A 21,592-nucleotide genomic window follows, 5' to 3' on the forward strand; every position below is an offset into this window, starting at 1 on the left:
CTATGTAATAATAGCTGTGTTTTGCATTGCCATAAGTTTTGCTTTGCTTTTGTGTGTGTGAGTGTGTATGCGTGCGTGCGTGGAGGTGTAGTGTAGTGTGTGTACGTTGGTGTGTAGTTACAAATAATACTGGTGCTCTATATTCAGGTTGGATCAAATATTCAGTGATGCATTTTCTCGGGACTACCAACTAATCAAGGCTGATCCTAAACACAGCCTGTAAGTGTACTGTCTGTGTATAAAGTGTGGTCCAGTGTGTTCCTTACAGGTATTTAGCCTGTGCACTCATCCTTAGGGGAAAGGTTGATGTGTCTGACATCAGACGGAATATTGACAGGTAGCTATAGTGTTGTTGGAACTGCAATGGAAGTTTGATCACTGTTGCCTTTTGAGACTCTGGCTTCATCCCTAGGTTGCCAAGCATTGGTCTAGCTTCCCACTTTTTCCTTGTGGTTTATCATTTAAGTTAGTTATTTAGGAGATGCTCTATGTCGGCTTCTACACTGTATAGGCACGTTTTATATACTTGGATACATGCTTTATTTCCTGTGTCCTCCTGCAGGCTGCGTTCATCTCTCCATTTCATCCACTGGAATCAGGAAGGCTGGAAAACTGGGCTATGCTCAGCTCCTCCTGTTGGCCAGGTAACTGCTTTTGGGAGGGAGATGATAGGAGGTGCTGTACTCAGTGCTAAGTGGTGAAAGGCTGGCCACGTACACTTGTCTGGACTACTGTTGGTTCTTTATCATTCTTTGTATCCTATTGCTAGAAAAATAACGTTTTTACTGTTCATTAAATCCACAAAGATTTCTTACCTCCAGTAATCCACATGCAGTCACTTACTTATTAAGTTTGTGACTGCCATAGACAGGCTCCACTGTAGTACATTGTTTTGACAAGTTTGATCCCAAATGCACTAGTTTCTCACTCTAATTGTGATAATCATTATTGTTGTTCTTGTGTATTGTCTTCTAGCCTTATTCCCTCCTATCACTTGCTAACAACACATGCTTTAAGCACTCATTGACTGGACTGCGTGACAGCTTCATCAAGTTGTACAAGAGGAAGGTAAAGCCTTTGATGTGCATGAGACCAAACAGTCTATGGTCTCAATAACGAAGTTACTTTATTAATAAGTTCATAAAATACACCTTAATTGCATTCAGGATGTGCCTGTATTTGATATTGTCACTGTAATGAGGTGGTCACAAGTAAACCTTAGCTATGTTTTGGACCTACTGACATGGTCACTATAATGAGGTGGTTTTTTTAATGAGGTCATGAAGTACACCTTAGCTATGTTTGGGACCTACTTGACATGGTCACTATGAGGTGGTCTTTTTAATGAGGTCATGAAGTACACCTTAGCTATGTTTGGGACAGACATGGTTACTAAAGTAAGGTCATGAAGTATGGTAATGCACACCTTAGCTATGTTTGGGAGTGGTATCTACTTAAATATTGTTTCAATGGGGTGTATACCCAGTCTTAGTAAGAGTTAGTGGTTTCAATGTATTTATAGCATCACTCCACACAGTCAATTCAAGCTGGCTGATCAATAGCACAAGACTATTGACACACAGTCATATGTTTTCCAGTTAACAAAACAATTAGCAAACTAATGCCAAACTGTATATACATCAATGTTGTTTTCAATACCAAAAAGCTGTTTTCAAAGAGTTGTAATTCTTGTACAAATCCCATCTAGGAAATTATGGTTTCTTTTTGGTAAGAGCTTTAGTCAAAAAATTGGATTGTGGTGTTAGCTAGAAGCCTTGTGTTTCAGTGGTGGTTTATTCCAATACAGGCACACTTACACCATTACACTCAAGTGGATGGAATGGATGCAGGCCTGTTTGCTGAGAGTTTGGAATCACTTACATCACTTATTGCTGAGTACGACAAACTAGACACTTCACAGCAACATACACCCAAGACAGAAATTCCACGACTAAAAGTTTTATAAATTCTGTATAAACACTTGATCATCATTATTACAAGTATACGTGTATTTATCATGGACAAAATTAATGTGTGTTATGTTATTCTCATTGTCGTCTTTTCTTTCTCAAGTTGGTGCAACTAGGGCAGTACCATTTTCCCTTCGGTGGAGCAGTGATACCAACACAGCCATAATGAAACCATTCAATTAAACACTCTGGGTTATCACACGCAACCATCTCTCCGTATGACACTTGGTTGCAGAGACAGTAACGAGGTTCTTCTGGGTCTGCGGCAATTATCCAGTCTGTGACTGGTTGATCGGCCATTGGAAGGGAGTCCTCTTCGAGCACAAACTCTAAATTGTGTTTTCTTCTTGATTTAGTATCTGGTTGTGAGAGAGGCATCAATGGAGGCTTCCCACCACTACCAGCATACAATCTTGCTGGAGACATCATTGAGTTATCATCTCCTTCAATACTTTCACCCTCTCCATCAGACGACACATTAAATAAAAGATTATTAGTTATTCGTCCACGACTGCTGCGTGTTCGCCGGCTAGTGACAATTGGAGATGAAGGTCCATATTCGTCAAAAATGTCACCATTGTAATCTGGATCTAGGGTAATGGTCCTGTGACGTTTAAGTGGTCCAGCTGACATGAGGGTCTTTTCTGGAGATGGTGGACGGTCTAGGAGATATGAACGCTGCTCTAGTTTTTCGGTCAATCCTGCTGTGTCAGCTTCTAACTCAAGGTTAAACTTTTGCAGTTCTTGGTCAAGTCTTTTCAAGTGCCGTTCCATGTAGTCCTGCATCTGTACAGCAATCTGTACCTTCTCTCCTGCCTCACGTACAACCTCATCATACTCTGCACAAATTGCTTCAAACTGTTCCTTCTTCCATTCTGGCTTTCCTTTCCTTGCAAGTGTAAAGAATGTCTTTGACCTAATAAAAAATGCAAAATTATAAAGTGATTTTTGGCTTAAATGCTTGTGGTCAGTGTGTGGTAGTAATTCTAAATAACACCCTGGGTTGTTATAGCATCAAGTTCACCAGTTCAGTTGCCTGGCAACAGTAATATATACAGGTCATATAAGCCACAGCCATTAATCTGTAATAGAAGCAATATCAATTGTAAGGCTGCCTGTTTTGCACTTGAAGAGTGACAACAGTTATCTCCAATAAAATTTACCAGGCTCAAATATTTCAATTTGGGTGTAAAATGTACACACATTTTCAACTGATGCAGAATCTGTACATGGTCCTGCACTGTCAGACGTACACAGCACATGTACACATCCGCAGTACCTACCTGTCTTCAAGAGAATCCAGTTGAGTTTGGACACTTTCATCCAGGTCCCTGATACGACTGAACTTGTTCTGTAGTTCCCTAGGAAGCAGTTCTATCACTTCCAAGTAATCCTCAAGATAGTGCATTTCATAAACGTAAATCAACAAAAATATCCGGACCTTTAATGGACTCCGTACATTAATCAAATATTTGATTTAAACAGTGAGATTAAAAATTCTTTCACCGTACGAATAACATACTTCACACACACACATCAACTTAAGCGTCCTCAATCACTCAAACTCGAACCCGCCAAGTCAGCACAAACGGCGTTGTCAAGATTGGTTTGCTCACGTGACACTCACAATACTCGAATAATGGCTGTCGCCTTGTAGCCCGTAACTTCATTGAAGTGGCAATACGTGAGGTTAGTGGCATTGATGAGTATGTTTGCATGAATATATGCTTTAAACTGAGATCTTTCTTTGAATCTCCGTTTCAAACAGTTTCTTGACTAGTATTACGCATGTTTTTAACACACCACACTAGAAAGTAGGCGTTACAAATGTATCGTGCGTTGAGACGTGCTTGCTGAAGATACTGTTTATTAATTTGCATAGTAGAATGAGCAGTTATGGAGAGGACCTGAGCGGCCGGCCGTGGTACCACCAAAGCCTCAGTCGTATGGACGGAGAGAAACTCTTGGTTGAAAGCAACAGAGATGGAGCCTTTCTCGTCCGTAGCAGCGACACTGTGAAGGGAGCATATGTTCTCTCCATTATGTTAGTAAATTAAATTATAAACATTATAATAGTGGAGTTATTGAGTATACAGCTGGTAGTTTTGATGGGTGTTAAGAATGAGTGAATGTACACATGTTAGTTAGTGTATATTGTTTCACTAGAAACCTTATAATTGTGTTGTAGTGATGTGTACATTGTGTTTGTGTGTGGTGTATAGTTTGAGTTGTGGTTTACAACCAAAGGCTATTATGGGTTCCATGTGTGTTGTGTTTTACATTATATTTTGTCTTGTGTAGTTCACAGAACAGGATTCATCATTATCGTATTATCCCTTGTGGGGATGGGATGCTGAAAATAGAGGTACATGGGGATACATACACACGTGGACATGCCCATACACACTATGTGCGCACACAGACATGTGTGGACACATTATGTGCACACAGAGAGAGCAGAACTAAAAACAGAAAATGTTTCTTTATTTCTATTTCACATTCAAAATGTCATGTTGACAGTCCCAGGCTGGTGTGCAGGCTAGGAGGTTTGGTTCACTACCAGAACTAATAGACTATTACGTGGAGCCTAGAAGAGGATTAGCTAGTCCATTGACCTTCCCTGTACAGCAACCACAAGAAGAGCCTGAGGAGGAGTCAGGTATGTAGGGAAACCTGTTTGTGATTCCTTAGAATAATGACATTTGTATAATTGTACAGAACAGAAATACTTATACTCGTTCTTTGAAGCCACACTGGTCACATCAAATACTATGGGGATATATAAACTTGTCTTGATTGTCGGGCAAGGGGTCAGGGGTTTATATGGTAGACCTGTTAGTCTAATTTCTTATAGGGATATCTATAGGGTGATATACATGTTAGCATTTCATCACTTAATTTGCAGATGATGAAGAAGATGAAGCAGAGATGGAACAGGTTACACCGGCGACAGCGGCTATTAATGGGAGCAATGCTGTAGAGACACGTGATGGCTCCAGTATATTGTCCAAAATATTTACTGCAGCATTGAAGAATCAGGATAAATCTTGGTGTGTGTTGTGTGTGTGTGCGTGCGTACGTGTGTGTGTGTGTGTGTGTAGTAATCAGTAAGTGAGCTTTGAATATGTGCATATTTATGCTTAAATTCCTTTTTTTTTGTGGTAAAATTTCTTCTTTCCAAATTGAAATTGAAGAAGACAATTGCTGATTAATTAATATAATTTGACTGACATGTTGTCTGATAGTCAACAACATTGAAATGTTCAACTGGGTGTGTGTGTGTGTGTATGTGTATGTGTATGTATATTTGTATTTGTATTTGTATTTATGTTTACTGTTCTTGATGTTTGGGACACATTCATGACCTCCATTCAATATCTTATTTGTGCTGCAAATGTGTCCTGGAAAATCAGGAAGTTAATTGCCCCAATTTTGAAGGTCAACTATGAGAAACATCTATATGTGTCATGATGAGCCAGGTTGGCCTCTCCATTGTTAAACACACTGACAGTTTTCACGATTGATTTGAAATATATGAGTATGGCATCGCTGGAAACTCTATAGATAGTATTACCACTAACTGCATAGGATATGAAGCAGAGATGTAGAGATAGCGAAGTGCTTCAACCAGCCTAGTTCTAAAATGTTAATGTAAAGTACAGCCTCAAGCATTTGGCTGGGATTATATTGAACAGCCAAAACACTATATATGTACCCATACATCCTTGCGATAGAATGCTGTTTATCGGAGTGAACATAAACAACCTACTCACTGCTTTATCAATAAGGATATTTACATGTTGTGCGTATTGTAAAGTGTGGAAATAATACTACAAACTATATATTTAATTGTGATATTGTAAGGACTTTTAAACACATTTTTGTACATAGTAGCTACATAGCTAATACTATTTTCCTGTTTCAGTGGAAATAGCCAGTGTTGGGAGTAACGCGTTACATAAGTAACGCGTTATGTAATATTATTACTTTTGTGGTAACTAAGTAATATAACGAAATACGCTATAAAAACGGGTAATATAACTCAAGTTACTTTACTTACAAATGTAACACGTTACCTAAGTAATATAGTTACTGTAACGAGTATAATATTACGTAATATTATTACTACAAGTAATGAAGTTACTAATCTCGTTAGTTATCCTCTGAGTAACGCCTAGCCATAACGAAGTAACGAAGCCTACTAAATGAAGCTTATTCACCAGCTTCTTACTTGTAACCAAGATTTGCACATTGTCCAACAACGCAATCATGTCACGTGATAAAGTGGTAGTTTCACACGTGACAGCTTAAGGCTGTGGACACAAAGTAATGTAATATGTAATATTATTACAGTTACTTTATTTTATGAGTAATATGTAACTGTAACTAAATAGTTCAGCTGCAAGTAATATGTAACTAGTTATACTTTTACAAAGTAACTTGCCCAACACTGGAAATAGCACATCTTAATATCTATCTGGGACTGTAAACAGTGGAGATTATTTTCCTGTTGTGTCCATAGCTCTTGGTGTCAGTGAGAGGCTTTGTTGTTTATCAAGTTATGCCTCAGATGATAACAGATTGGTCATGTCCCGTTTAGACTGTTTTACAGATTTGTAGTCTTATCTGGCCACTTGCACTGCAACCTATCATATCTCTTGCATTTAATATAGTTGTCATTGCTGCCTAGAAGAAGTCATTTCATCGGTATGTATGCATGGCTGTCAACATATTGTAAAATTTGAATTTTACCTGTAGTCTGTAGTGTTGCAAAGCCCTACTGGTTTATGATTTTGATTCAAGGCATGATTTAAACTCTAGACAATTAGCAGTAGGCACTCTTCCCTGCTGAAGGTATAAATAGTAATGCATTTACAATCAACAAAAACACTAAAAAATACAGAACAATATGACATTAAACATGCACACACAATGGACAACTACAATTAAAACACTTGCAATAAATCAAAATATTACTGTAGGTTAATTACATTGAAAATTTACAAATATTTCTCTTGACTATCACAACTTTTGTACCAATTTTGATTATCACTAGTCAATCAATGTTGATAATTGAATAATTGCCCATCCCTAATGTAAAGACCATAGAGTTTGTTGTCTTTGGTTGTTGAAACGGGTTGTTACTTGTTTCATTGTTGTGTTCACACAGTGTGTCCACTGAGTTCCATGAGGCCGTCAAGCAGTACATCAGTGTGGGTGGACTGGCTAATGATATGGGGGCTGTGTGTTCCAGTCAGCCATCGATAAATAACCTCACCAAGCTTGTCTCTGAGGATTGTCACCGGCTGCACAAGTAAGTTGCATTTGTATGCGTTCATAGTGTACATGTGTGTGTGGCCATGCATATGCATATAAGGTATGTATGAACAAAACTGTTTCGGTCACTTCGTGATCCTTAAGGCAGTCTACATATTTGTTTTATTAAGTTAATGTACCTTGTCTTAATTTCTGCAGAGAACTAGACAACCTACTCACCAAACTTGATGTATTAAAGATGTTGTTTGAAACAGCTAGTGGTGTAAGCTTTAGATCTTCTACATTACAACGTAAATCCACAACTGAGGTGAGCTACTTCTGTAGTGGCTAACACATCATTATCAGATGGTCTATAGGAGAGCCTTTATGAAGCTCTACCAGAGAAGTTGATGAAATGTAGAACAGCAGTACAAGGTTTGGAAGACACGGTAGGACTTATTTTATGTGATAAACAATTTACAGTTTTGTTTGTGAATAAGTTTTGTGGATTGTGCTTCTTTACTTGTGTTAACTAATGATATGTCTACTATTGAAGTGTTTTATTTGTAAGGCTTTTACGGCACTCAAAGAGTTGCACACTAGAGTTGATGGTCTCCCAGTCTCACCCTCACCAGCTACCACTGACCTGGACACAGTCATCACTCCGAAACCTACCAGTGGTAGCCGCAGCTGTGATGGAGTGGTCGTGTTTCAGGTGGGCACTTATTAGAGTATAATAGTCCGCATCCTTTTTTGGACTTGAAACTCTTTTGTTTCTTGTTGCAGTAACAGGATTTCCTCAATTATGGAAACTAATTGTTATTTGGAGACTAAAAAATTATTTTGTCTTTGCAAATTAATTACATTGCTCTGTTACTATTTGAACCAGGAAATGTATTTCAAACCTAAAATTTCTGTTACAGGTGTATCTCACAAGTGCTCTGCAGGGCAGAAGAAACCAAATGAATTTCAAAGTTAATATCAGGGAAGGTCAGTGTTGTCATATAATACTACACAGTGTGTAACACAAGTAGTATACATGTGTATGTATTTGAGGTTCTGGGAATTTCTTAGGATTATAGCTATTGGTAGACTGTTAACGTTAGAATGTACTGACTATATTAGGAGTGTGCTAGTAGGAATATGCATAGTAGCCAAGTTTAAAATGTGTTGGTGTCTGTACCATTACCAACCATACTGCATATTACTAAGATATTGTTCTTACTATTTATAACACACTGGTGTGGCACACTTTCTTTGCTGCATGATATACCATGTCTTGGTAATAAGCACTGTCATTGTCTATCATAGAATTCATTTAGCTGTCTATTTATAATTTAGGAAAATTGACAGTTGGTAAAGCAGGAGAGCCAGGCACGATGTACGATCATAACCAAATTCACCAGTTGGTCAAATCACGTTCCAAAGAGCAGAGACTGGGTATTGTGCTGGAAGGACAAGGACGTAAAGACTACATGTTTGAGAGCCTGCAAGTAAGATAGTAGGTGGGGCTAAAAGGTCACATGATCTATATATTTAATTGCAGGCTAGAGAGCAGTTTTGTCAGTTAATCCAACTTGTGCGTAACAAGCATAACGAAAACACTGCAGTAAATTCTCTATCCCTTTTTATTGGGACCTGGAACATGGGTGGGTGTGGCTCAGATGTGTGCGTATAGTGATGTTTGTGCTTTGCAGGTGATGCCCCACCTCCTTTGAGAATGGACTCATGGTTGATGTGTGAAGGACTCGGTAAACCTCTAGATTCAAAAGCTACCAAAGTACATGATATTTATGCCATTGGGAGCCAGGTATTATATTGTATTGTGGGTTTGGGTTATTTAATGTGGTTGGTTGTATACAGGAGTGTAGTAAGGTGAAGGAGATTGAGTGGCTGACAAAAATCAAGACTGTTCTCAAACAGTTAACAAAACTTGATTATGAAAAGGTATTGTGTTGCATGTATACATCGTATGCTAACTATGAACAGATGACGTACGTGTATAAGTGTGCGGACGTACACACACACACACACACACACACACACACACATAACACACTTATACACATCACATGCACTAGTCTAGTTTGTTGAGCAATTCAGTACTAGTCTTAAGTGCATGTCAAGTCTGACACAGTATGCTATGGCCACGTAACCATTTGTACCATTCACAGGTTGCCATGAACACACTATGGGGTATGAGGATCTTGATATTGGCCAAACCAGAGCACATGAACAGCATCAGTCATGTTCAGATGTCACAGGTACGCACTGGGATTGGCAACACCCTTGGCAACAAAGGAGCAGTAGGTGTGTCATTCTACTTTGGCAGCACATCGTTTTGCTTCATCAATAGTCATCTCACCTCTGGGAATGAAAAGTGCCACAGGTATGTACATATGTATGTATGTATGTATTACGTATGAATGTATGTATGTACGTACGTACGTATGTATGCATGTATGTATGTATGTACATATGAATGTATGTACGTACGTACGTACGTATGTATGTATGTATGTATGTACATATGAATGTATGTATGTATGTACGTATATATGTTTATGTGTATTGCTATACTAATCAATTGCAATCTTTCGAGTACTGTGTAAATGCACTAGATGCAAATGCTGAGTAATTTTAATATAATATGTACATTTTCACTTCTTAGACGAAACAACAACTTTCATGATATTTTAAAAGGACTAGTTGGACTGAAACAGAAAAAGCAGCTTTCAATATTTGACCTCACATTGCAGTTCCACCATCTCTTCTGGTTTGGTGACCTCAACTATCGTGTAGACCTAGCAGCTACGGTAATCTGAACCTGTACAGGTATTGTAGTAGTCATGTCTTTCTTCTCCTGTAGGATATTGTTGAACTAGCAAAGACCAAGGATTACTTTGCTATCTGTTTAGAAGATCAGCTGAGGAAAGAAAAAGATAAAGGAAAAGTTTTCGTTGGCTTTGGTATGCAAGTGGAGTTATCTATGTACTGTGGTAGTGTGTATGTGTGTGTAGAGATTAATGATCAATGAATCATATATAAGGAGAGGGGTTTAATATGAAAGCTCTACGAGGGATTGTGTTTAAATTTTTATTCTCTTGTCTTCCAGTCCACTTGTGTGGATAGATTTTTGTGTGATTGCGACATGTTTTGGTGATTAATGACCTAAATTTCTCCTCTTTTTGTCTTGTAACATTAAAGTATACCATTACCTGCTGTAAGACATGCCATGTTTGTTTACTAGATGAGACTCCAATATTGTTTCCACCCACTTATCGCTACAAAACTAATATCAACCATCGGACAACAGATGATTATGTATGGCTTAAGCAAAAGAGAAGTGGAGTAAGTGAATTTTGTTATGTCATCCTGTGTGTATCTTTGTTGAGCAGGTGAGAGTGAATGTTCCGTCCTTCTGTGATCGAGTGTTGTGGAGATCTTACCCTGGAACCTACATTGTCAACCTAGCTTATGGTAAACATTTGTGTGTGTCTGTGCGTGCGTGCATGTGTGTGTACATTTCAGGTATAACAATGTATATGTTGTGTGTGTGTTTGAAGGATATTTGTAAAATTTGGTGTTATAATTCAGGTTGCTCTAATGATGTCTACACCAGTGATCATTCCCCATTATTCTCTGTGTTCTCCATTGAGAAAGTTGGCCAGTACACAGCCAATGGTGAGTTGTATGCAACAGTACCTCCATTATTCAGACAACTGTGTACCCAGTAGTGTTCAGGAATTTGCTCTAGTAAACACCCATTCGTTTGCATACAAGGCTACTCTAATAGAACATATACTTATTCTAGTAGGACAGGTTTGGATAATGGAGGATCGGAGTCAATATGTAGATAATTGGGGTCCTATTGTGCTGAGTTGTTGTAGGGGATTGGCACAATGCAGTAATACATTTTCAAGGTGTAGGCATGTATTCAGCAAGCAGTATTGTTGCTACAGCAAATTCACACAACCAGAGGTATTGTTCTGTAGTCCACTAGATTATCAAACGTAATGTATTTTTGTGTTCTAAGACAGATAGGGCTCCCACGGGTAGGGTTCCCACCCAATCCTAACATGTACACTAACCCACCAATATTATCCTTTGTGCAGACTATATGTTATGCTAAACTTCAGCTAGATAAGTTCACCTTTGTGTATCTTGTCCCCAGTGTTCTTCCTTCTTATGTACAAGTCCTTCCTTGATTTGTAATTGTAAGGTGGGAACTAGTTGTGCAGGTACAGTGGTATGACAGAATAAAGAATGATAATTATATTACTCTAACAGAACAGTCAAATATTTTAACAGAGAATCCTTTATATGCATTGTACTTCGCTTCTAATTTTTACTAATGATCCTGTGCATGGCATGGTACTACAAATGCTAGGTTTCATACTGGTACATGTTACAGTTATTCAGTTCATATGTTACATGTGGAGGCACTGTACTGGCTACATCTCACTTTTAATGATAACTCAGAGAGCACGCTGCACTTAAGCATAAAAACTACTTTGTTTCATGAGTATAAAATTTCTGTACAACATGCTGGGCCAATATTTCCAGACAATGTACTTACTACCGTACTATATCTTGTCATAATTATACCAATAGACTTGTATGTTTGGTCTAGGTAATGTTTCTCACATACTTCATCCTTTTCTCTCTTGCAAACCTTTTTTTTGTTAAGATTCATGTGATTGCTGAAATATTAGATTTTTACAACTCTCATAGTTTTATCATTTTAACATGTTATGTGTTGTTCCTTTAGTTGATCAACCTCTTGGGAATGATGATCACAAGAAGGCCAGTATTGTCATCAAGTCTTGCAAGGCTGAGGTGTGTATTGTTTAATACGTTTTGTTGTAGAGAACTACAATGAATGCATTATAGTGTGTCGAGGAAATACTTTGCACATTACAATGAATTATCTTATAATTTATGTAATAATATCCTATTGCAGTGATCTCCTTAAACAAGTAGTAAATTTTTCTATATAGATAATCACCAATAGCAAAGCAACCTTTTACATGGAATTACATTCTCAGTGTTTTGAGGGTGAGTATAACAATGGTCTCTATATTGTAGGTGTGTTGTGTATATTGAGCTAGGGACATCTCTTTTCTTGACCAATTACAAATGTTGCACTGTGTGCCTTATCATGTTTTGATTTAATTATTATATGTTACAGATTTTTGGCAAATGAATTCATCCCCTTGGCAATTGAATTCGTCACTATGGCAATTGACTTTGCCGCGTTGGCACAAGAATTCGTCATAATTAAATTGTCTTCAAAAAGCAACCGCTCATCACAAAGTGAATCATTTTCGCCATTGTGAGTTACGTTTGAGACACTAGAAGGTGATAGAAGCTAGTTGAATGTGAAGCTGATAGCTGTCTTGCCAAGTTAATTAGCTTGTTTGCGAGTGACCACGCCCATCACTGATAGTGATGTACAGTTGTGAATGTTACTGAAGAAGCTGTAGTGGAAGAATTATCACCATATGAAGAGTTGTTTGCTACAGTTGTAGCTGCTACATCTAATTTCGTGTATTCTCCAGCTGCCAATCTTGTTACAGATGAATTCAATCGCCAAAGTGACAAATTCAATTGCCAAAGTGACGAATTCAATTGCCAAAACCTGTAAATTTGTTTTTCAAAGTGCTACTGTTCTGTATGTTTTATTAGAGTGTTTTGGGCACTCTGTACTATCATTTGACTTGTTTTATTTTGTACTTCATTATTTTTGACTAGACATGTGATGTAGAATAATGTCCATCTATGTACATGCACATTCAAGTAGAGAAAGTCCATTTTTGTAACACTTTAACCATGCACCACCACCAGTGTGACTTGCAAGTGTAGGTACATTTTGTTCCAATATATTATGGTGTAACTTATTGTCCATATCCTTCTACTGTCTTGTAGACAAATTGACAAGAATAACAGTTGCATGTGGTATTAACTGCAACCTAATGTCGCCATACATGCTTGTGTTGTGTAAACATGCATTCCCCCAAATGTTGTATGTGGATTTAAGGGTTAAATGTACACTTGAACATTTGGGGACTAACCAATAGTGTTCTGAATATCAAAGTGTCCTGTTAATTTCTATAATTCAAGCATCCTTGTTAATAGGTCACTACTACATTGATTTGTTTATCAACAATTTCTTGTTGTCCAGGTCAGCACCGCAGCTCTCCTAACAAAGACTTTCTGGGGAGTACTTCATCTGGTAAAGTTGGTCCTGTGTGGAACTCCTCAGATAAACCACTCCTTGAGGTAGATATGTTACAGTGTACTGAGTGTAGTTGAACACCATATCATAAAGGGTCCTTGTTTATGACTACAGATTGAGAATGTGTTGTGTACATGTGTGCAATAATCCTGTTGTGTTATCTGCTGCTATCAGTAAAAAAATATAGAGAACTGTTGTGTGCTCTACCCTTCTAGCCGAAAGTATTTTTGTTGATGGATTTATACATAGCTTAATATGTAGCCTCTCTCAATGGATTGTAACGAGTTGTTCTCTGTGTTGACAAACAATATAAACAAAACAAATTAATAGATGCTCATACTGGGTTTGTCTTTACTTTCCACAATTCAATTTGCTATTGCATGTTCCTGGGTACTGAGACTGTAATTGCTATTACATTGTGGTGCTTAAAATGGTACTGATTCTACACATATTAAAGTGTGGCAGTAGTAGCCACTCTATATGGCTGCTGTTTTCAATGAGTTAGGTAGATGTATGCTCTACTATAACAACTTGTAACCTGCTTTTTCTTTTTAAAAAAAAAATTCATTGTCTACTTGATGTTCAAAAACGATGTTTATGTATTTTCGAAATCAACTGTGACACCACTCACGTGTGGCTAGTACTGAAGGTGCAGCATTTAACCAAGGAAATATGGTATATATATATATATAGCTACAGACTATAAGCTATGTCCTTTAATGCTTAATGTGCCTTAGTTGTAAACCAACCCACAGTTTAATACTTGCACTGCGTTCACATTAGCATGGTAGCACGGTTCAGTTCGACTCGGTTCGGTACGGCCCAGTATTGCCTCTGTTCACACTATGCAGTCTCGCTTGCTAAGTCATCTGGTTTCCATAAGCGTACAATTAAATATTAATTAGTTTACTTGCTAAAACTGGATGTAGCTCTTGCCCTTCAAGCCTCTTGTGCTGGAATTCTTTCATTTCAACTAGATAGGCGGCCGTGTAGCTGAAACTGTGACTGCAGAAATCACGTGGCGAATCGAAGTGAGTGAAACAGTAACTGCCACGACGACAAATGGTTCATAACTGTCGTTAGGGTTTCTTCCGTGCTGAACCTCGTGTCGAACACTATTCCTGATCCCTTCTTCATTGCATGTTGAGTTTATAAAATAATTATTTTGTACGCCTGGTGAGTAATTATCGTACTGTACCGTGCTGGCCTGGTTCAATCGGGTGGGCTGGCTCGGTTCGGTTGGGCCCAGTACGGACGGTATTCACATTGCACTTTTTGTCGAACTGTACCGTTCTGAACCGTGCTACTGGGCTAGTATGAACAGGGTGTTAATAGCTAGTTATCTGTAGAACTTCATATAATTTTACATATAAAATTTATTTGATAGTGGAGGTTCTGGTAAGGATTTGTATTTTTACAGATTCATCCGATCATTGCTGACCCGGACTACCTTGAATTACAACACATTTTGGTGTCTCTAAAGTCTAAAGAAAGTGATGAATCTTATGGTGAGTTTGGATCATGTGATACTTGTGGGGATAATGTGATTATTTTTTATCATAGCGGAATGTTGCGTGTCACTACGTAATCTTATTGGTGATACACCAGAGACGGTTGTGAGGCAGTTGACACATTCTGCCCTGGCAGTTGGCGAGATTGAGTGAGTATCATGTATTGTAGTGTAGTGTGGTGTTGATTATGTTGATGGTAGGATTTTGATGCATGTCACTGTGGAGGGGTACAAGAAGAAGGCACTGTCACGTCAAACCACCAACTACTGTGAGTAAATGTACACGCATATGTGTGCTTGACACGAACTACGCACACATGCTACATGGAGAGAGACAGGATAGCCATATACACAGTCACACTTGATTTCTCAGTGGAACACTGCCACCTGTGCAATACTCAGGTGTCATAATCCAAATCCTCCTGGGGCCAGGACTAGTACTCCACAGGTAGCTGTACCATGGACAGTACACAGGGGTGGACACCCAAAATCATACTTGAACCTAAACTGTCATGTGAGAAATGGACAGTTTGCACACTACACTCAGTCACATGCACAGTCATACGTACGCACACACACACACGTGCACACTACATACACACACACACCACTTCCTTCTCTGCTACTTCCTCTGGGTCACACGGCCTTCCTAATTGGAAGGGACAGGCAGCAGCAAAAGTGGACTGCCACACCACCAGTGTACACACTACATGCACGCACGCATGCACACACACACACACACACACATGCACGCGCACACACACACACACACACACGCACACACACACACACACACACTGATGGTTCCTTTCACTACAGACCAGATGGACACAGGCTTCATTCAAACTGATAATGATACAGATGATACACTAGGTACAGGCCATACAGCTGTACCATAGTACACAGTACTTACTGTCACTCTCACAGAAAAACGACAGAGGGTTTTAAGCAATGCATCAAGCCAAGACAGGAGACAGTTCACATCCAGTATGGTTGTGAGGGAGAAAGAACCTCATGAAGCAATCAGAGAGTTGAGATCACAGAGTAACGTTATACCCAGCAGACCTCCTATAGCACAAAGGAGACCTCGACTATCTAACCCCGAAGAAGGTTATAATGTTTGTAATAAGCTACAGATCATAGTGTTGTGATGTTTGCTTTGTTGTAGATATACCACCAGCTCTTCCATTGCGCAACAGACAGATATCAGAAAATCCCACATCCCCCACCAATGGGTGAGCTCCATCCATTAACTAGCTGTGCAGCAATGTTAATGATTGTGTTATAGGCATGCAACGACTAGTTCTCTAGTTGTAAGCCATGATACATGGAAGGTATGTTAGTTGTTTTGAGAGGACTATATATATATGTCTGGAGGATGTTGGTTGTGTGTCATCAAACATGTTGTGACCGCAATGAACAGTTTTACTTATTCAAACCTCCAACAGAAACGTCAATGCTCTAATTAGATCATTCCTTGAATGTCTCAGACTTCTTAACTTTTCAGTCACTACCATGCAACGTTTACAGTAGTTAAGAAGGAATAATTCGTACTGTACATAAAAATGATTTACAAATATTGGTATCAACACCAGGTGCCATGTTTGGTTGTGTGATCACACATGGAAATGTGTCATAGAGTTTTGACATGTAGCCAAGGGGGTATATCCATGTGTTGATAATAGCATTTCTGTAATATGCGGATTTCTACCAGAATAATTGTTTGTTTTTGTATGACACTACAGTCATTGGATGATAGACCTGCTTTACCTCCTAAGGTAATCCATTATTTCTTTATTTTGACCAGTTGTATAATGTTGTTCATATACAGCAACGCAAATCATATTATCAACCATCATCTGGATCACCCCCTATACCCAAACGTCTGTCCGCAACCCCTCCTGCCATCCCCCGTCATGGTAACGTACATTCCAGCAACTGCAACACACTCCCGGCTTCTAGACCAAAAGTAAGACGCATGTTTTTTGAGGTATTGTCCACTACAGAGTGGCTGTTGTACTATACAGGTACCAGTAAAGCCAACTTTTACAGCAACACCAAAAACTGTTACTGAACTGTTACAAATGCACAATGCCACAAAACATCTCCAGTTGTTGATAGACAGTGGATATGATGATATCAATTATATTTGTGAGACAGGAGATGATGAATTATTTGACATCGGAATTGTTGATAAAGCTGACAGAGAACAGGTAAAACAACATGTAACTTGGGTGATGAATATTTAGTGAGGGAAGTTGACTCTGTAATTATTAAAGGATTTTACAATGACTTGTTTCATGTGGGGCCTGATGCCTTCCTCCAGTTCAAATGTTATTTTTAAATCTGTATTTTGAGGGTTTGCAATGCAGGCACATCTATGAATTGAAGTTTTAATACCAACCACAAAATCTATGTAATGCAATGTACAGGACAAACTGAGGACAGACAGACAAATGTTAACGTACAAATTCAGTTTATACCCATGTCAACCAATAAAGTTTAAACATAGTTTGAATTCAAAAACCTGAAAGCAAAACAGAAGAATATTTAGCTTGAGTGGAATTTGAGCCTTGGACCATTCACCCACTGAGATATTACCGTATTTGACTGGTTAATAGCCATGGCTACTATAACTTTCAGCAAACAAAACCTTGCGGCTACTATCCAAGGGTGGATACTATGGGCTATGTGTGGCAGCAGCCCATGGCATTTATATGGATTCACGAGTGACTGATCTTGTTTAATCATCTGTCAATACTGTCATTCATTCTAACTTCTCTCTAAAACATTATTTCCTGGCTTAAAACAACTCCTTTGCCAGGTTTTTGCTTCAAACATGTCTTATCAACACTTGCAACAGTATGTTCAGATAAAAGCTGCGGCTCTTATCCGAGGACGGCTCTTATTACCATAATTCTAGGCTGTAAAGCGGCTGCTATCTGGAGGTGGCTATTATACGAGCTGCGGCTATTAACCAGTCAAATACGGTAAGTTGCAGTTAACACAAATGAGATTGAATTTTCAAGCGAGTGCTTTAATCTTGTATTGATACATGCAATGGCAGCCAAAGCAATTGTCGTGACAAAGAAAGCACACAGACAGACAGATAGGAAGATTTTTAGCTATATAATGGAACCTGATTGAATTAAGCAGTTACCTTTGTATAGTGGCTATGGTAACAAGGAACCAAATACTTCCCATACAAATGTGATCTGTATTAACAGTCACCTGTCTAAGCAACCAGCCATTCCCCTCACCTAGAATCCCGTTTTTTTTTTTTTTTCTTTGCTAAAATATTATTTATCTCTTTCTTTAGTTACTAAGAGTGTTTGAAGAATATGCATCAAAGAATAGTACTTGAGAATTATACTTCTTTTTAGTTGTGTTATTTATAACTGGTTTAGTCTAAATGTCTCATTTGTACATTCATCTAATATAACTGTGTATCGTGTAATAGTGTTTGGTTTTGTATGAAAATGTTTACAATTTTATGTGTTATTATTTTTTATTGTAAATAATCTTTTGATTGTTTGAATATATTTGTAACCAAAATTACATAATAATTATATTAAACAAATAATGAATAATCCTGGTTATACGTTGTGCTCTTGTTTGAGTTTTGTCAGTTTTTACAAATGATATACAGAAAAAACGTTTATATACAGTTGCAGAATTCATTTGTGCTGAAAAAATTTACAAAAGCAAAATACAAGAGCATCAAGAAGCCATGCTGTTTTGGAAATTCTTCGTCCCATGCTGAGTGGCTCCTTGAGAAATTGTATAATTGTACAATACAATCTCAATTGTATTGTACGCATTCTGATTACTTCAACCTTGCAAGTTGGATAGCATATTTTGAATAGTTACCTAGTATAATTTAAACTAGCTGAAAAGGTAGTTGGCTACAGCTGGTTGCATACACAGTAGGCAAAGCCAAGGCTCATCACTCCATTGAATCTCCTTAACTTGCTTTTTCACCTTTTCGACGATCCACCCAATATATGTGACCGGGCCTGTGACAATAAGGCATTTGGGCACAAAAGCAAGCACTGAGAATTATTGTCAGCACTTGTTTGACGACTCTCACAAATAATCATAAGAGATTCTGATCACTTGTAAAAAAATGTTGTAAAAGTTTTCAGTCAGTGGCACCACTTGAAGTTGATAATAGCTTGAAAATTACAGCATCAACCGGCTGAAGCAGAAACACTTGGAAAGTAATTTTTCCCAGTTTCCACCAGATAAGATGATTCTTGTAATACCTACCAACCAGTATCCCTCAATGCCCAACATAACATTAATTTTATCCCTATAGAATTTCAAACCTGGTAAAGCTGCTGGCCCAGATGATTATCATACCCACATGGATCCTCAAAACTAGTGTTAAAGTGATCCAGTTGCTTAATTCAGGTACCTTACTAAATGACTGGCTCACTGCCAACAATATTCTGGTATTCAAGAAAGGTAACAAAAGTACTCCTGCCAATTATTGACCAATATCATTAACTGCTGGAAAGATGGAACATCTAAATACCCACATCATGCACCAACCCTAACCAACATAGCTTTAGACCTGGTTCAGTTTTTCCTGCAATACCCAACTAATGTTTCATGTAGATGCATGACACCTTATAATTAAAAGTAATGGATTCTTACTATCAGGTTGATTTAGTATCTAAAAGTGTTTGATACAGTCGCTTGTAATAAATTACTACTTAAACTTGTCATTATGGTATACAATCTAACATAAATGGATTACCACCTTCAGAGCACAAAGAGTGTTAGTCGAAGGTTGCAAAGAAATTTTTGTTTGGTGTTCCCCAATGTTCTATACCATGACAAAAGTACTTGGAATCATACTGAAGCAAAACTTTCTGGTATTGCCCACCCCTACTTATTATTTTATGCAAATTTTTAATGTACTTGCACATTGTTTTACTGGAGCTGTGATGTTTCAGAGCTCCCTGGGATACTATCTGCAACAAGCTGCATATCCCAGTTACAAATCAATCTATCAATGAAATGGATTTCTTAAAAATCCTGAACAGTGATTAACCTTTGAACTCTGAGTGAGTTCTATAGTGTGTGCTCATGTGTGTATCATTCATTGAACTACTATAGTGTGAACGGAAGCACTATTACCTGGACAGGATCCTGGACTGGACTGGGATCCTATTTCAACATGTACTGCACTCTCCCATGCACATGCATTCATCATACTGCGCTAGTGAAGCACTCTAATTGAACAATCAGAATTTTGATGGTACATACTGAGTAGAGAGAATATAGACTAGCTATACCACCATGAGTAGTTCATGACTTATAGTTATGTTAGTGTAGAGAACATTGTAAGGTATGTAGTATGGGTAATTTCTATGAGTGTACAGCATAATCTCCTCCACTCTATGTGATTGTTTCATTAAGGCTTTATAGCACAAGTGCTGAAGCTCTGTAATAGTGTCATGTGGCCAGACTGACAGTGCTTAACGATTAAGATTATAAGCACCTGCTTGAGTATGCAGACACTTATAATCTCTAATCCATAAGTGCCGTGGGAGAATAAGTGATTTAGCCATTGTAGCCAAGCAAGACTAGATCTGTAAGACACCTGGTCCTACAGCTTTGTTTGAAAAGTTAGAGGAAAAGTAATGACAAAAGGAAGAAAAGATCTGGCTGTACAAGACTTGAGTCAGCCGCATAGCTGTAAGCAATAAAATACTACTACTACTACGGATTTGATAAAATTTAACATGTACCATTGTACAGAGAATAATGGTGAAACAAGCAAAGCCTAAGTTACACCACACGTAAATTGATATTATTAAGAACATTAACTGTTCCCAATATGGCTGCCTTTTATAAGTTAGCAAAAGTTAATCGGGTAAAGGCTGGAATCTTCTCCAAATGTCTCTTCTGGTTATTTGAAACCACTCCAGACACTCCAAACACAACAGGAATAATCACTGCCGGCTGACAGTAAGTTCTTGACATCTCTCCAGCTAATCTTTGATATTTTGTGATCTTCTCATTTCCTTTATCCAGTACATTAATGTCAGCCGGGCAAGAGACCTCTATTAATAAAATCTTCTCTGGAGTCTTTTTCAAAAACACTACCAGGTCTGGACGATTGCTCGGGATGTGGGATACGGTGATGATGTCAAAGTCCCACAACATCTTGATGCTGGCATTCTCAACCACTGGCAATGGTTGGTGAGAGTACCAATTATTGGCAATTTCACCAATGCCAAAAGTATGACATAGATGCCAGTGAATCACCGATGCCACTAAGTTATGGCGATGGATATAACTTGTTGGTGCTAGCATTGGGCACCCTGCCATCAGATGTTGAATAGTTTCCTCATGACTGCTACATAAGTGACACATCAAAGTTGGTACTGACAGATTCATTATTTTTGCCTCATACACCTTAGTCCTCACAACCTGGTCCTGAATAGCAAAGATGGTGCTTTCTGATTCACTATGTAAAAACTCACAAAGCCAACGAAAACTTCTAGATAGATCCACAGGGTTGGAACCACACCAGTTAATAAACTTACCATGTAATGGCTTATTCTTCAAAGTCTCCCAACGAGACACCTTCTGACGATCACAGAC

The 21,592-nt window shown here is 38.3% G+C and overlaps 3 protein-coding genes across 4 annotated transcripts in view; 2 read left to right on the forward strand and 1 right to left on the reverse strand.

Moving 5' to 3' along the window:
• LOC136239780 (tubulin epsilon chain-like) overlaps window positions 1–2,161 on the forward strand; it is a 7,773-nt gene extending 5,612 nt beyond the window's left edge. Inside the window, exons 12-16 of the mRNA XM_066030530.1 lie at window positions 148–219; window positions 269–337; window positions 563–644; window positions 976–1,068; window positions 1,808–2,161. Of these exons, the coding sequence (XP_065886602.1) occupies window positions 148–219; window positions 269–337; window positions 563–644; window positions 976–1,068; window positions 1,808–1,966 (475 nt within the window). The 3' untranslated portion in view covers window positions 1,967–2,161. The remainder of the gene's footprint in view (window positions 1–147; window positions 220–268; window positions 338–562; window positions 645–975; window positions 1,069–1,807) is intronic.
• LOC136239783 (inhibitor of growth protein 3-like) lies at window positions 1,953–3,619 on the reverse strand. The gene is made up of 2 exons (XM_066030533.1): window positions 3,254–3,619; window positions 1,953–2,886 (listed from the first exon to the last, which is right to left on the reverse strand). The coding sequence occupies exons 1-2, from the start codon at window positions 3,376–3,378 to the stop codon at window positions 2,049–2,051; spliced, it is 963 nt and encodes a 320-aa protein (XP_065886605.1). The 5' UTR covers window positions 3,379–3,619; the 3' UTR covers window positions 1,953–2,048.
• Window positions 3,566–18,564, forward strand: LOC136239773 (phosphatidylinositol 3,4,5-trisphosphate 5-phosphatase 2-like). 2 transcript variants are annotated; one of them, XM_066030518.1, is made up of 34 exons: window positions 3,566–3,659; window positions 3,853–4,014; window positions 4,272–4,335; window positions 4,491–4,629; window positions 4,876–5,020; window positions 7,141–7,284; window positions 7,446–7,554; window positions 7,604–7,675; window positions 7,798–7,941; window positions 8,150–8,216; window positions 8,568–8,719; window positions 8,773–8,875; window positions 8,924–9,036; window positions 9,090–9,173; window positions 9,401–9,615; window positions 9,898–10,042; window positions 10,096–10,195; window positions 10,477–10,577; window positions 10,625–10,706; window positions 10,824–10,910; window positions 11,998–12,065; window positions 12,227–12,284; window positions 13,411–13,508; window positions 14,885–14,972; window positions 15,028–15,124; window positions 15,176–15,243; window positions 15,794–15,847; window positions 15,902–16,084; window positions 16,143–16,209; window positions 16,263–16,308; window positions 16,720–16,752; window positions 16,806–16,943; window positions 17,002–17,187; window positions 18,294–18,564. In XM_066030518.1, exons 2-34 carry the CDS (start codon window positions 3,857–3,859, stop codon window positions 18,336–18,338), a joined length of 3,453 nt encoding a protein of 1,150 aa, XP_065886590.1. In that variant the 5' UTR covers window positions 3,566–3,659; window positions 3,853–3,856; the 3' UTR covers window positions 18,339–18,564. The 2 variants fall into 2 exon arrangements, with proteins under 2 accessions (XP_065886590.1, XP_065886592.1); XM_066030520.1 differs by having other exon boundaries at window positions 3,856–4,014.
• Window positions 18,565–21,592: the final 3,028 nt, after the last annotated feature.

This window comes from Dysidea avara, chromosome 12, assembly GCF_963678975.1.
Source record: "Dysidea avara chromosome 12, odDysAvar1.4, whole genome shotgun sequence".
Lineage (NCBI taxonomy): Eukaryota > Metazoa > Porifera > Demospongiae > Dictyoceratida > Dysideidae > Dysidea > Dysidea avara.